The sequence below is a fragment of the Natator depressus genome, chromosome 9 (genome assembly GCF_965152275.1).
Source record: "Natator depressus isolate rNatDep1 chromosome 9, rNatDep2.hap1, whole genome shotgun sequence".
NCBI lineage: Eukaryota > Metazoa > Chordata > Testudines > Cheloniidae > Natator > Natator depressus.
Window position 1 is genome coordinate 6878310 of NC_134242.1, and position 14654 is coordinate 6892963.

Below are 14654 nucleotides of genomic sequence, written 5' to 3' on the forward strand. Positions count from 1 at the left end.
ATGCCACATTTCCATCAATTCGTTCCATCAGTTTAGATACTAAAGCATCATTTTCTTTCAGATGCTTATGAGTGAGGTTGTCTGCATTAGGAAGGGTTTTTCCAGCTGGACTGGATTGTTGCACAAAGTCACCAATAGGCCCCTCTGCTATTAACAGTTGTTGTCCAGCGAAAGAAAGAGCGCACACAAAAATTCATTGATACAATCGTACTGTGTCCTCTCTTTCATTAAAGCCCTGGTGAAAGCTCCAGATATTGACGGTCCCAAAACTCATTTTCTTCTTTAAGCTTCTTGTGTTGCTTGCTTTTGACAAGCTTCTTTAGTCTGTCAGTGTGAGCACTGACCTCAGTACTGCAGTACTTGCAGTGCAATGCTTCCTCTTCACGCCCATCTTCACTTTTCTTGAAAATTTCTAAGCACTGTTTTTCTTCTTGGTACTCAGGCATAGATTTGCGGTTTTGCTCCATGTTTATTTTTTTACCTTACCTATCTGTAAACCCCAAGGAGCTTGTCTAGGTTCCTGGGGCTCTGTGTGCTGGTAATTCAGGGAGAGGCACACTGTTCCTGGTTGGAAGGGGGAGCCAAGGGCAGACTCAGAGTCTGCTGGGCAACCGAGAGGGGGAGTGTCAGGGTTTCCCCCGCCCCCCGAACCCGAGGGTACAGATGTGGGGACCCACATGAAAGCGTATTTCTACCAGCTTAGGTAAAACTTCCCCAAGGCACAAATTCTTTGCCCTTGAATGGTATGCTGCCACCACCAAGTGATTTAATAAAGAATCAGGGAAAGGACCACTTGGAGTTCCTATTCCTCCAAAATGTCCCCCGAAGCCCTTACACCCCCTTCCTGGGGAGGCTTGAGAATAATATCCTAACCAATTGTTTACAAAGTGATCACAGATCCAACCCCCTGGGTCTTAGGACAATAGAGAAATCAGTCAGGTTCTCTTAAAAGAAAGATTTTATTTTTAAATAAAAAGGTAAAAATCACCTCTGTAAAATCAGGATGGAAAATAAATTTACAGGGTAACAAAAGATTCAAAGACACAGCAGAACTTTTCAAAGTTACAAAAAACAGGACTAAACCTCCCTCCAGAGAAGGAAAAATTCACAAGCAGAACAAAAGATAATCTAACACGCCTTGCCTGGCTTTTACTTACAATTTGTAATATAAGAGACTTTTAGGATGGTTTATAGGAGAAGGAGTTTTCTGATCTGACGCTTCTCTGCTTCCCCAGAGAACACACCAAAACAAAGCCTTCCCCCCCACAAGATTTGAAAGTATCTTCTTTCCCCATTGGTCCTTTTGGTCAGGTGCCATCCAGGTTATTTGAGCTTCTTAACCCCTTACAGGTAAGGAGGAATTCTAGGCTACCCTTAGCTGTATGGTTATGACAGGGAGAGAGACTATTTAGAGCAGGGGTGGCCAACCTGTGGCTCCAGAGCCACATGCGGCTCTTCAGAAGTTAATATGCAGCTCCTTGGCTAGGCACCGACCCTGGGGCTGGAGCTACAGGCGCCAACTTCCCAATGTGCCAGGGGGTGCTGACTGCTCAACCCCTGGCTCTGCCACAGGCCCTGCCTCTACCCCACCCCATCCTCTGAGCCTGCCATGCCCTCGCTCCTCCCCACAGAGTCTCCTGCATGTCATGGAACAGCTGATCGGGAGGTGCAGGGAGGGAGGGAGGTGGAGGCGCTGATTGGTGGGGCTGCCCTGGGCAGGAGGTGCTGGGAGCGGGGGCGGGGGGGAGCTGATGCGGCGCTGCTGATGTATTATAGTGGCTCTTTGGCAGTGTACATTGGTAAATTCTGGGTCCTTCTCAGGCTCAGGTTGGCCAGCCCTGATTTAGAGCAACAAGGGCCCTGTTGGTTTGGGGAAAGATTGCAGGTATGCCTGCAGAGTGAGAAAGGGGCAGAGTGAAATGATTGATAAGAGAAAGCCTGGGAAGAAGAGTTAGCCTGACCAATAGGGAGTGAGATGCCCTCCCTTGGGAGCCCTGGTAGGAGGGGTGGGGTGAGAAGCCATTTTGGGGTTAGTCTGGAGCCAGCCATGGAAAGGGCAGGACTGGCTGTGTGGGGATCTAGAAAAACCCAGACTCATCCATCCAAACCCTCAAGGAGATTGGCACTAAAGGAGGTATCCAGATGGATAGGGGGCATTAGATATCTATCTGTGGAGGACTGATTGTTTAAAATTCAGTGCCACACTAAATGGACACAAAGAAATAGGTGGGCAGCGTCGTCTTGTGAGCCTATCATAGCGCGATATTAATGTTGTTTGATTTTTCTGACCTCCACTGTGTGTGTGTTCTTCGTTTTACATGGTGGAACTGCTTCAATCTCAGAGTTGCAGGGCACAACAATTGTGTAAAGCTTTAGTGCTTAACAAAAATAAGTACCCGAAGAAATACTGAGTGGATTGATAAACGGGTGTACATCAGTAAAAACTGAACTCCTTTAATAAAAAATCCTTGGTAATTTATCCATGAAAAATCAGTAAAAACTGATGCGGAAGACTATGTATATGCTATATATCCCCATGGTAAATACTATAGGAGAGAATATTTTTTTCTCAATAATGCCAAATTGATGATTGTTGAGCTGTATAATCAGAGCTTCAAAAACTTGTCAGATCCTAGTAGCCAGGGAGAAAACTGTATTTGTACTCCAGAATTTAAGCTATCAAGATGCTATTTTTTTAAAAGGGCTATTTTCAAAGGCACAGAAGGCAGGTGGGTACCTAACAGCCCTTAGTGCCTTCAAAAATCTCCTAAACCTGTATCCCTTATGTTTGCAAAGAAACCTGCTGAGAGTGGTGTCTACCATTGGTTTTCTGAGTGAGTCGATCTTCTGCAAACAAGTGCCACCACTTCTCTCCCCCCACTCCGAGATCAGGCCTCTGGAGAAAGGAGAGAGTAATGGGAGTCTAAACAAGATGCTGCTCCTGGACCCTACTCTGGGGCACTCCATCTGCTAATAGGTGTGTGGTCAATTTGAAGCTCTCCAACTCCCTTGGCTACTGGAAGGAATAATTCTCTGTGTTCTGCCTTCCTACCCAGATGCTCCTGGTTGCCTCAAGTGGTCATAAGGGGTCTCCACTAATTGCTTCTTCCCCAGCCTCCAGTTTTTGGGGTGTCTCCGGTGAACAGCTTTAGTTCCTACCTCTGCTGCTGCTCATAGCTTTTCCAGGCTGCAGCAGAGTGATATCTGTTTTATTCTTGACAGTTTCACTGTCAGGATCATGACTGGGACATGGGCAGTGGGGCCTAATGGTAACACCCATAGGGGTGGCCAAGCCTGGAGATTAGAACGGGAGCCACACTGGAGTCAAGAATCAGGACCACAGGATGCCCTGGGGCATAGTGGAGAGCAGAGCTGAGGAGTCAAAGGTAGGGAACAGAAGCCAAAAGCCGGGGCCAATCGGTGATCTGGAGCTGTGGCAAGGAAGTGGAATCGGAGGTCAGAGCCAGGGATCAGAAGCTGAATGCCAGAGCTTCTGGGTGTGCCGGAGACGTGGTTGGGAAGTGGAACCAAAGGTCAGAGCCAGGGGTGTCAAGGATCGATAAGGGCTGGAACTGAAGCCAGGTATAAGAGCAGGCTGGGCAGGGGCAGGGGCAGGCACAGGAAGCAGGATCAAGTGCGGCTGCAGGCTTGGAACACGCTGAGCAACCAGCGACCTCTGGCTGCTACTGAGTCAAGTAGCAGCTAGCTCCGCCCCTCCACCAGTCAGGAAGTGCAATCAATCAGGCAGCCCCTGTCAGGATCAGCTGTAACCATTGCATTGCTAGAAGACTGACCCTGCTGCAGCTGGCTCCCTGGCCTTCATTGTCACTCACAGGCTTTCCATTAGGAGGGGTGAAACTGACGAGACTCTCAGGTCAGTTTTCATTCTGCTGCACCTAGGAAAAGCTCTGAGCAGCTGCAGGTAAACTGGAGTTGTTTGCCTGTAGTCTCAACACAGCACTGTGTTGGTTTACCCTAGTCTCATGTTTGGAAGGTTAAGTTTCTAGCCCTTATGATGGGTTATATTTTTTAAAGAGCTGAGATCTTTCCAAAGTTAATGGCACCCATCTAGCAAAATCTTCCTATTAGTTTTGGACGAATGGGTTTTTCGAATTCTGTCAATTGAACCTTATTTAGTCTCCAGTGTTGAGTTATTTTAAACTTTTGATTGCGTAAGTGAGGTCTGCAATAGAGATCAATGTTGTGGTGCTCGAGACAGGTAACTTCTTATTCTGTTCTCATAGAATATCAGGGTTGGAAAGGACCTCAGGAGGTCATCTAGTCCAACCCCCTGCTCAAAGCAGGACCAATCCCCAACTAAATCATCCCAGCCAGGGCTTTGTCAAGCCTGACCTTAAAAATATCTAAGGAAGGAGATTCCACCACCTCCCTAGGTAACGCATTCCAGTGTTTCACCACCCTCCTAGTGAAAAAGTTTTTCCTAATATCCAACCTAAACCTCCCCCACTGCAACTTGAGACCATTACTCCTTGTTCTGTCATCTGGTGCCACTGAGAACAGTCTAGATCCATCCTCTTTGGAACCCCCTTTCAGGTAGTTGAAAGCAGCTATCAAATCCCCCCTCATTCTTCTCTTCCGCAGACTAAACAATCCAAGTTCCCTCAGCCTCTTCTCATAAGTCATGTGTTCCAGTCCCCTAATCATTTTTGTTGCCCTCCGCTGGACTCTTTCCAATTTTTCCACATCCTTCTTGTAGTGTGGGGCCCAAAACTGGACACAGTACTCCAGATGAGGCCTCACCAATGTCGAATAGAGGGGAACGATCACGTCCCTCGATCTGCTGGCAATGCCCCTACCTATACATCCCAAAATGCCATTGGCCTTCTTGGCAACAAGTGCACACTGCTGACTCATATCCAGCTTCTCATCCACTGTAACCCCTAGGTCCTTTTCTGCAGAACTGCTGCCGAGCCATTTGGTCCCTAGTCTGTAGTGGTGCATGGGATTCTTCCTTCCGAAGTGCAGGACTCTGCACTTGTCCTTGTTGAACCTCATCAGATTTCTTTTGGCCTAATCCTCTAATTTGTCTAGGTCCCTCTGTATCCTATCCCTACCCTCCAGCATATCTACCTCTCCTCCCAGTTTAGTGTCATCTGCAAACTTGCTGAGGGTGCAATCCACACCATCCTCCAGATCATTTATGAAGATATTGAACAAAACCGGCCCGAGGACCAACCCTTGGGGCACTCCATTTGATACCGGCTGCCAACTAGACATGGAGCCATTGATCACTACCCGTTGAGCCCGACAATCTAGCCAACTTTCTATCCACCTTATAGTCCATTCATCCAACCCATACTTCTTTAACTTGCTGGCACGTCAGTCTTCATGACCCCACAATGACCTCTTATGCGAGGCAAAAAATTACTCATGCAGTTAGGTAACTGGAATTAGATAGATTCCACATATTGCCATTTGTTACTGAAGAGCCTAATTAATCTGTGCTTTTCCCTTGGGTTCCGAGTCCCGGCTGAGCAGGCTAAAAGGCATGATTTTCACAATGGATGGTAGGCATGGGAGGTAGCAGAATCTGGTTATTGTTAACAACAATTTCCCTAGGTGAATCAGATAAAAATTCATTCAGCTAAGCTAATCAAATACTATACTTCTCATTTAGTAGCTAAATCATTTCTTCTTAGGGGAAAAAATGACACAAACACTTTAAGAAAAATAATATACATACCCTAAAAAAGGAAATGAAACAAGCATGTTAAATATTTAATGAAACACAGTTATGAAAACATTTCCTAAACTATTTCTTAATTTAATGAATCTGGTGTCCATGAGAGGTGCAACATTGATAGCTCAGGAGAATGAAGTCCTCCATTACTGGCAGTAGCACTGTGCGAGTCCTGACCCTGTTTTGGAGTGATCAGCTTTAGGGGCTGTCAAAAGTAGTGCAGTCTCAGAGCCAATTCAGGGATTTGCTGCTCTGCTAAGACTGCCAGCAGATGGCCCAGCTATGGTGGCTTTGTGATGTGGACTTCTGACCAGAAAGAGTTAGCCTGAAATCCTCTGAGCTCATCTTACACAGATCACCAAACAGCATTTAGACTGTAACAGTTTTGTTCACTGTGGACCTAGGCTGAAACTGATGCCCTGGTTCTTTTATCCCTGTACTCAGTCCACGGAGATACCTAGACACACATTTTGACATTGTTGAGTTCAGTCTTTGTCCACAATGAAATGTTCCATGTAGAGCAATGTGAGGTTCCTAGTGAAATGCTCTGTAGGATAATCTGAAGCTAAGCTAAGCTTTCTCATCATCTTGAGCTTTGGTTTTTCTAGTCCCTCCCCCCTTTGTTTCCCCCATCCCCAAACAAAATCCATTGATAAAGGGTTATATACTACCATCTATCCATATGTACACAGTTCCCATCGCAGTCGGGGAGAGTTTCTCTGTGAATAGAGGTCAGAGATTGCCAGTCTCTCATAAGAGGTTAGAGTTCTGTCCGCTTTAAAACACACAACTGTTTGACTGGTACTCAAGAAAATACTCTGGACACAACTGGTCTAGTGAATTGATGCTGGCTGTCTCCTCTTCCATTTCTGAGCGAGCAAAGAGCTGTCTTCTCTACACCTGACCTCTGCCAGTATCCTAGAAACTTCTCAGTCAGGCTTTAGGCAGGAATATAGCACAGAGAGAGGCATGGTACACAGCTTTCTCCTAGCCATGGACAGTGGGTAAGCAGCCATACTCATTCTGGCTGAGACTGTGGAAGCAGAGTAGGGGATTTAGTCATGATTCCCTTTAATTTAAATTGAAATCCCATACTCGGCTTTGAAAATCTAAACCTTTGTCTCTCTCCACAGTATTTGTCACCGCCTATCAGACCTATACTTGGAAGGAAACCTGTAGTATACACCTTTTGCCATTGCTTTTTGCTCTGCTTTTTTCTAGATATTAGGTATTGATTGATATATCCCTGCTGCCTATAAAGTACTTGCCTCTGGATCTTCAATAGTCTTCTTTCTAACCTTGCAAGTTTCTAACTTCAAACGTTTTTGGTACAGTTGGCTATATGGGTGTAGCACATTCAGGAATTAGCAATGAATGGTTATCGCAGGGTGAGATTGCTCAAGTGTAAACTTAAAGGAAACACCATGAAGGAAGTTGCTGGTGCTTTTAAAGTGTATACAATAGCTATTATGAAATGTCTTGGGAATACTGTCTGGCTTGAAACTGCCCTGCTATTTAAATACACGGATCTATTAAATACACGGAGCTATCTCAGTACATTGCATGCATGGAGAAGAGGGCATGTTCACACAGTGACCATTAGTTCTGATGTAGGACACTATGTGCTATATCCATTATTAAAAATGTCAAAACAACTAACTGGATGGTCTAGTCAAAGTGAGATAAATATGCTCCTTAATTCAGAAATAATCTTGTATTGTACTGATGGAATACAAAGCATGTGTCTAGTGCTTACTCAGATGCTTTTCTTGTGTGTTGCTTTCCGAAGTAGGACTTTTTTGTGGCTTATTGAAAAGTAGAATAAAATCTAGTCTGGGGCAGTACCATCTGACTCGCTCAGCATAGCATTGGACTTTCACCACTGTAGCGGGAAAGGTTAAGTGCTGTTCTCAGATGTGTACATAGCTCCCATTCGCTCTAGCAGGATCTGCACATGCATTTCTGAGAAGACGTGGCTCTAGGTGTGGGTATCGAGTCCTGCCTTGCAGAAGGCACGTTGCCATTTAAAGTTCTTATTTTTTTGTGGTGGTGGGCCGTATGTATGCGCCTTTTAAAAATCTTCATTATTACCCCCCAAATCAGGATCTGATGAGCAATTTGATCCTTATGTTGTACTGGATAGCAGGGTGGATAAAAACAGATTATTTTGGGTGTGGGGGGGAAATCAAGAAAATTGATTTAAAAAAAAATTAAATCTGATTTTTAAATTTTGTTTACGTTGTTTTTTTTGTTTTAAAAATAAACCTGTTTAAAATGAAATCTGAATTGAATACAAAATTTGTTAAGGCCTAAACTTCTTATAGTCTCTTAAAATTGTTTAAATAAAACATAAATATGCCGAATCCATGAGCTTCTCAAAAACGTTGACTTAAAGGCTGCTTTTCTGTGTAAACTTCGTAACGAAAGAATCAGGGGGAAAACGTCTAACTTTGGAGGTCAAGCTTTATACATCTGGCACAACAGGTGTGTACTGTATTAAAGGCTTGGTTTTTTTAATAAAAACAATTTTTATGTATGCTGTTTTGTGTGTTTAATTAAATTCCAATTACCAGCCTAATGAAGCTTGACACAAATCATGAGCAAAAAGTTAATTATCTAGTGAATAAACAAGATATCATTCACCATTTTCTAACATACTAAAAATGTACAGTTAATAAGAATCTGAAACTATTGAGAGATAATTGCTTAAATCAATGTGTATAGTACACCCTCCTCGGTAGCAAAAAGATGTACCAAATCTTGTGTAAAGGCTCTATTCAGTTGTAAGTTAACATGTTTCAATGGTCATATCAACCAATGAGAATGCACCTTTCTTTAGAAAATAACTGAAGTACAAATGGAGAAGTTGATTAAAATTGATGATTGAAGTTGCCTTATCCACGCTGCTGTATAGAAGTGCATGTTGCGGGTTACTTGATGTTTCTAGTATCCCAGAGAAGGCCATAACAATGCCAGTTACAGAATCCAAATATCCCACCTTTTAGTCCCCGATATTAACTATTAAATCATGCCGCTGCTCCTTCTGATTGTCCATTAAAAATGAATCATTGTTCTAGTTTGTGTTGTCTAAGTGCATAATTGCCATTCTCTACATATTTGTGTAGTTTTTGTGGAATTTTCTTATTTACAGTACATGGCTCTTTATATTGGTATAGATAAAATCTTTGAAAAACACTTCCTTGTTGAGAGTGGTGCACCATCTCTGAGATTAAATCTACTAACCACCGATGTATTCTTGTTGAAGTCACTTTGCTGATGTTCTGGTACAGAAACATCAAGTACCTAAAGCTGCCCAATTAAACAAACACCAGAGAAGTGAAAAGTCTATTACTTCATTAGCAAACAGCAAACTTTTCCTGCTACTGAGTCACGTGTACCAACCAATCCGTGTAGTATAGGAGCACCTGGATCTGAAGTGCAGGTTCTGTGTTTGGACCTGGATCGATGCCAGTAGTGTGTCTACAGTCGGGAAAGTCAAGTCCACGTGGAATGGGCTAAGTCGTTTTATTTAAGATTTTTCTAGCTGAAATAGTAAGCATTCAGTAATTGTTTCTTCTTTCCATCCTGTAAGGGAGAATTTTTTCCCCCAGTCAGTTGTTTTTGAGATTTGAAACTCTGATGTATTTTCATTTGCAAGTGTATATTGCATCTTTAATTGCGTTCCTTCTGGAAGGAATTGCAGATTTCCATAGTGACCAGTGCGTACCTGGAGAAAGTAATTTTGGATCTGTCACCACTAATAAGGATTTTAGTCTGATGGCTGTAGGGCTGCTTTAGCCACCTGTTAGTGTCATAGTAATCTGATTGTACTAGGACATTTTGTGGGGTTGTTTTTAATACGTGAGACCATGAGTAGTTGCCAGATACATCTGACTACATATGAGAACTGTTCAAACTGATCTTTTAGAGAGGGATGCAAATGCTACAAGTGCTGAATCTAATTTGCTGGTAATGACATAACTAATTTGAGAGGTTCCTTGCAGTTAATGCCTAATTGTTTAAGTAAAGCTATGACCATTTTGGTTTGTCAGATAATTGCTGAAAGGAAAACAAGGGGTTTATAACAGAGTTACACTGGGTTCTTGCTGCTGAATTTTTTTTCACTGTAAGATGAGCTTATGAAGTATTGCCCAAGCTAACACAGTAAATCTTCCTCAGAAAACATGACATTTCAGAGGGTGGAAATATTAAATGGCCATTGGATAACCACTATAATAAAGGGGTCAGAATAATTCAGTTTTGGTTTGGCATAAGGCAAAGAGCTTCTTCCCATCCCCGCTCCTTTGCTCAAAAGCCACCTTCTTTCAGATCTTCTCTTTCCTTTGAGAATGGCTTCTGTAGTTCCCCCACGTGTATGGGTGCTCGCCTCTGCTCCAAACTCTGGCCCCTGTAGAACAGCATTTTCCAGTAGGGCCAAATGAACACCGCCTGGTGCCGATGGAGCCAAAAGGGGCTTTTAGAACAGACTGAGGTGCCGGTTCAGACGTCTGTGACAAAGTTGTCTAGGGCAGAACTTCTTTGATTCTGGCACCTCTAGCCCTCTTGTTTCTTCTCTCCTTTCTTCAGCCACAGAGGAATCTTTTTAGTGCAGAAGCCTGGGATCTGCCAGCTCAGCCAGGTGGATTTCAGATCTCTAACATCCACTCTGCCTCAGAGGATAATACTACTTCATCCAAAGTGGCTAGAGGTTTGCCACTCTGGCCATCTCCTTGGGGCACCTTTGTGCATGTGTCTTTGTTACTGTTGTCCTTTAGTCCCTTTGGTGCGATCCTTTTGGCAGTAGCCTTCTTCTGCCTCACATTGGCCAGCTCCTGCTAGGAGGTTCACTTAGAAAAGACTGCATCTTTTTGCTCATTTTATCCAAGAGCCCCAGGGCACCATGTTCTCATCTCATCCCATCTCCTGTTTGAGAAGCATCATGCTCACTAGAAAGTATGCCTTTCAGATACAGACACTGATAAGGAACATGTATGGGAACAAGCAGATTCAGGATTGACTTCCTTGACTTCTCTTGAAGATTTGGTCACAGGCTCCAATCTCTTTGCTGGATGAATCTCTGGCTGATGGGCTCAGGATTTTCTGGTGAGTATGGCCAAGGCATTGAAACATAGAGATAGCATTCTGCTTCAAGGACACTGGTTTTCAAGGGCCTCTGATTGTCTCTGCCTGTGGCTGACAGGGTAGATTCTACCAGGTGTCACAGTGAGAATTCGGGCTCCCAGTAGGCAAGTCTGTGCTGCGTGGTTCTATGCTCGGCGTGCACATATCCCATGTGTTCACGTGCACAGGCCATGTCTTCTGAGAACAGGTTACTGGTTTTACTTGTTCCTTTTTGTCCAAGTGGTAGGCAAATCTGTCTGTTGGAACAGCTGATAAATGTGAGTGACTTTGTTGAGAAATGGGAATCTGAAGGTGAGGTGCAAAAGAGACAATTTCACAAAGCTTTACCCCCATCCAAGAAAATATTCCTAGAACATTGTTGCTGGAAATTTTCATCGTAGTTGTCCTTGCATGTATCTCGTTCTTTCCTGCTCCATGTTGACTGCAGCATCCCCATTGTGTCACACTGAAAAGTAAGTTTTGTCTTCCTTGCTGTCGCTCTAATCGCTCGTCCAACCTGCAGACTCATTACAGTAAATCCCTATGCTTCTTGTTAGGCATGCTTTAATATAGTCTTTGGAAAAATACCAAGCTAGTTCACCTCCATAATCTGCTAGTGTTTCTTAATTTTTGGTTGTTGCATCCTGTGCATTAGGATAATTACTGTCTTTTTGATAGCAACATTATAAACTCAGTACCATTAACTAATTGTTAGGATGTGTTGTTTGTATGTACAAGACCGTATCTTCTTTAAGATTATCTCAGGCATGTAGAATATTCTTAAAAATTCACGTTTAAAAACAGCTTTACTTGCGTTCAGCTTTTCAAAATTGTTGCCTGATACGATCTCTGTTTCGCAGAAATGTTAAATGTTGCCTTGCTGTATCCTCCCTGTTGCTTAGGATCATAACCACAGTATTCTCCTATTTTAAAATAGTTTATTAGCCAAGCAGTTTTTTCAAACTTGTTTGTCATCATGACATCCATTGTGATTTACCCTTCACAGAATACTATTGATGGGTCAATTCAAGGTCAGATGATCTGGGAGGAAAATGGGGTTACATTTTTAAAAAGGAGAGGGATTTTTTTTTACCCCTTTCCCCTTCTTCCTTTCACACATTCTTCATAAAAATTCCTCTTTGCTCAAACTCTTCTTAAAAATTCACCTTTGGGCAGAGCATAAGCCTGAAGAACTTCATCCCAAAAGGCAGATTTGGGGAAAAGTTATGAAAATGGGTGTATCGATATAGGGATAGCAGTTGCTGTGAAATGACTGGTCGTATAATCTCGCCTAACGGCAAAATGTTCCAGGTATGGAAGTTTGCCCATCTGTGAAGGTACCCTCTTGATGGCACTGCACAGCAGTTGCCTACGGAACTGCCTGTAAACATAAGGGCGTTCTTCTGTGTTCCACATTAGCTCTGAGTTCTGAGGAATATTTCAGTCACATGGAGCTGACTGACTTCTCTGCAATCCTGGCAGCTGCAGCCATTCCCAGACTGAGACAGCTCACCATTCATCCATCATGTCACCAGCAAGTTCCATTGATGGGAGCCTTGTTGGACAGATGGGCGTCTTGTGTGGGCCTGTATCTCTGCTTTAAAAACTCTGTCCTGGAGTCTTTCTGGTGTGCATATGAGCATTTTTGGCATCCTGCAGAACTTTATATCTTTCTCTTGTTCCTTTTAAGAAAAGACCATTGACAGTTACTTTCCCTTAAACTCGCAGCCAGGGGGCTGGTCCTTTTTGGAAAACAATATTCTCCAGAACAATCCGGATCCTATGTTAAGTGAACATGTCATAGGTAGATGGAGTTTCAACACCAGGGGGAAAATGAGGAGTTTCTCCTCCCCTAGTTATACAGTAAAGGTTGTGTTTCTGTTTCCATTCTAAAGGCACTTTCAAAAGGATAAAACCTGTAACTTGCCACTCGAGAGCCCGCCCTCAAACTTCTCTTACCAAATGAAAGATTGCGTTAGCAGTTTGTAAATACCAAACGCACTAACACGTGCCTCTTACCTGTGTTGGATACTTGCATGGTTTGAAACTCAAAACTAAATTTGGTTGGCAGTTGGCTTAAACATTCCTGGTATCTGGTGAAGGAAATTAACAGGAAGAAAAAACGTGGCTATTGGTCATATGAAGCGATTACTTTTCTTGAGGCTTTTTAATACCCCGGTCCATGGCCGAAGAGTGTCAACTAGTGAGATGTGGTTTCAATTTCTAGGATAAATACGTATTTTATAACCTTGCATAAGGTTTTTCAAAGGAAATTAAATATTAAATGGATGTAAGTACTTAAAGGACTATTTGTATAATGTTAAGTTAATGACACCAACTAAGAAAAGCCAGGAAATTCAAGCAGGTTTTTTTAAATTTAATAAATAGAATGTGTCTTCCACTGTTTTGTTTATTATGGCTGGTATAGCTGTACTTGTAAAATTTGGGTTTATTTTGACTTTGTTTTGCAGATGTGCACAATAAGTGAACATATATCTGTTCTTCATTTTGGCCTGGAGAAATATTAAATGACATTTATTGCTGGGATATTTTGACATTCAGTCAAGTTTGCTTCCTTCATTTAAAACTTGTACTTGAAGTTTGGATTAGAATTGACAGCAAAAGACTAAAGCAAACTAATGATGGAAGATGTACTAAAGTAACCTCTCTCTCTCTCGCTTTGTTTGATATAGTGAAGGACGCAGAGAGGGGTTGTGCACTAGGTGCAAAGCAAGAAGATGTCTCCAAGGTGAACAATCCAAGGCTTCTTCCGGAGAAGTTTCTTCAGAGGACAGCAAAGGTAGCGTCTCACTGGAATAACGATCTATCTTTCATGTCAGAAGGGCTTGAACAGCATTATGCTCTGAAATAGCCCTGCCTTTGGCCTCCCTGCAATCTTCGGCTAGTGTTCGTTGAATCCGATTCCCCTGTGTAGGAATATTTTCTTCACAGTCTGATAAAAGCTTGAGTACTGTGCCATTTTTGCCAATTACCCTGGTTTAAAATGCATTTGTTTATTATACAGAATTACTTAGCAAGATTCAAAAAGGGATTGGACGTTTATATGGATGTCAAGAATAGTGAACGCTCCCATAATTAATTATAATGGTTTTGGAAGGGATATTAAACTTCACGTTTAAGGTGCTCTCTAACTATTAAGAGATAATCTGCCCTCACAGAGATCTCATCCTATCCCACACCTGCTGCAGGGGTGTCAGAAACATCTGGGTCTGGCTACTGCCAGAGACAGGGAGCTGGACTAGATTGTCCTCTGATCTCAGCCAGTATGGTGATTCCTACGTTCCAGATTTCACTGAGAAGTGAATCTTCAGCCCTTCTAAAAGGATTGCTCTGAATAAACCCAGACAATTAGCGATAATATTTCGACTTGTATCCAGTGATTTATATGGGCCTACAAAAAATATACCCAGTATGAATACATCTGTGGAAAGTGACATTTAATGGAATGCAATTTATTTATTTTTTTTAAAGCCATTTTGTATAAAGCCCTAACTCTGGAGAAGTACAGGGAAAAAATGTCTACCAAACTCCCCGCAGTGTGCCCTTTCCTCTCCTGTAGTTAGCATTGGATCCACAGAGGCACTGTTTTTGGACTGGTCTTTCTGCACTGATTGTTGAGCAGTGAGTATACAAGGGGAAGATTTTACAGAAGTGACTTGTACATTGTGGTAATGTACTGCTGCTTGTCTGGTTTTATTCTGTAATTAAGAAAAGTGCCGTAAAGAGCTAACACTTGGGAGATGCACAGTTCCACCATCGCCGTGAGCAAGATGGCACGCTTTGTTTGGTGCAGGAAATCACTTTGTAAATA

The 14654-nt window shown here is 42.8% G+C and overlaps 1 protein-coding gene across 3 annotated transcripts in view; it reads left to right on the forward strand.

Moving 5' to 3' along the window:
• The window catches only part of DIS3L2 (DIS3 like 3'-5' exoribonuclease 2), a 270593-nt gene that overhangs the window by 91558 nt on the left and 164381 nt on the right, over positions 1 to 14654 (forward strand). For all 3 annotated transcript variants that reach the window (XM_074963408.1, XM_074963406.1, XM_074963407.1), the window contains one exon: positions 13516 to 13622. In XM_074963408.1, coding sequence (XP_074819509.1) covers positions 13516 to 13622 — 107 coding nt within the window. The remainder of the gene's footprint in view (positions 1 to 13515; positions 13623 to 14654) is intronic.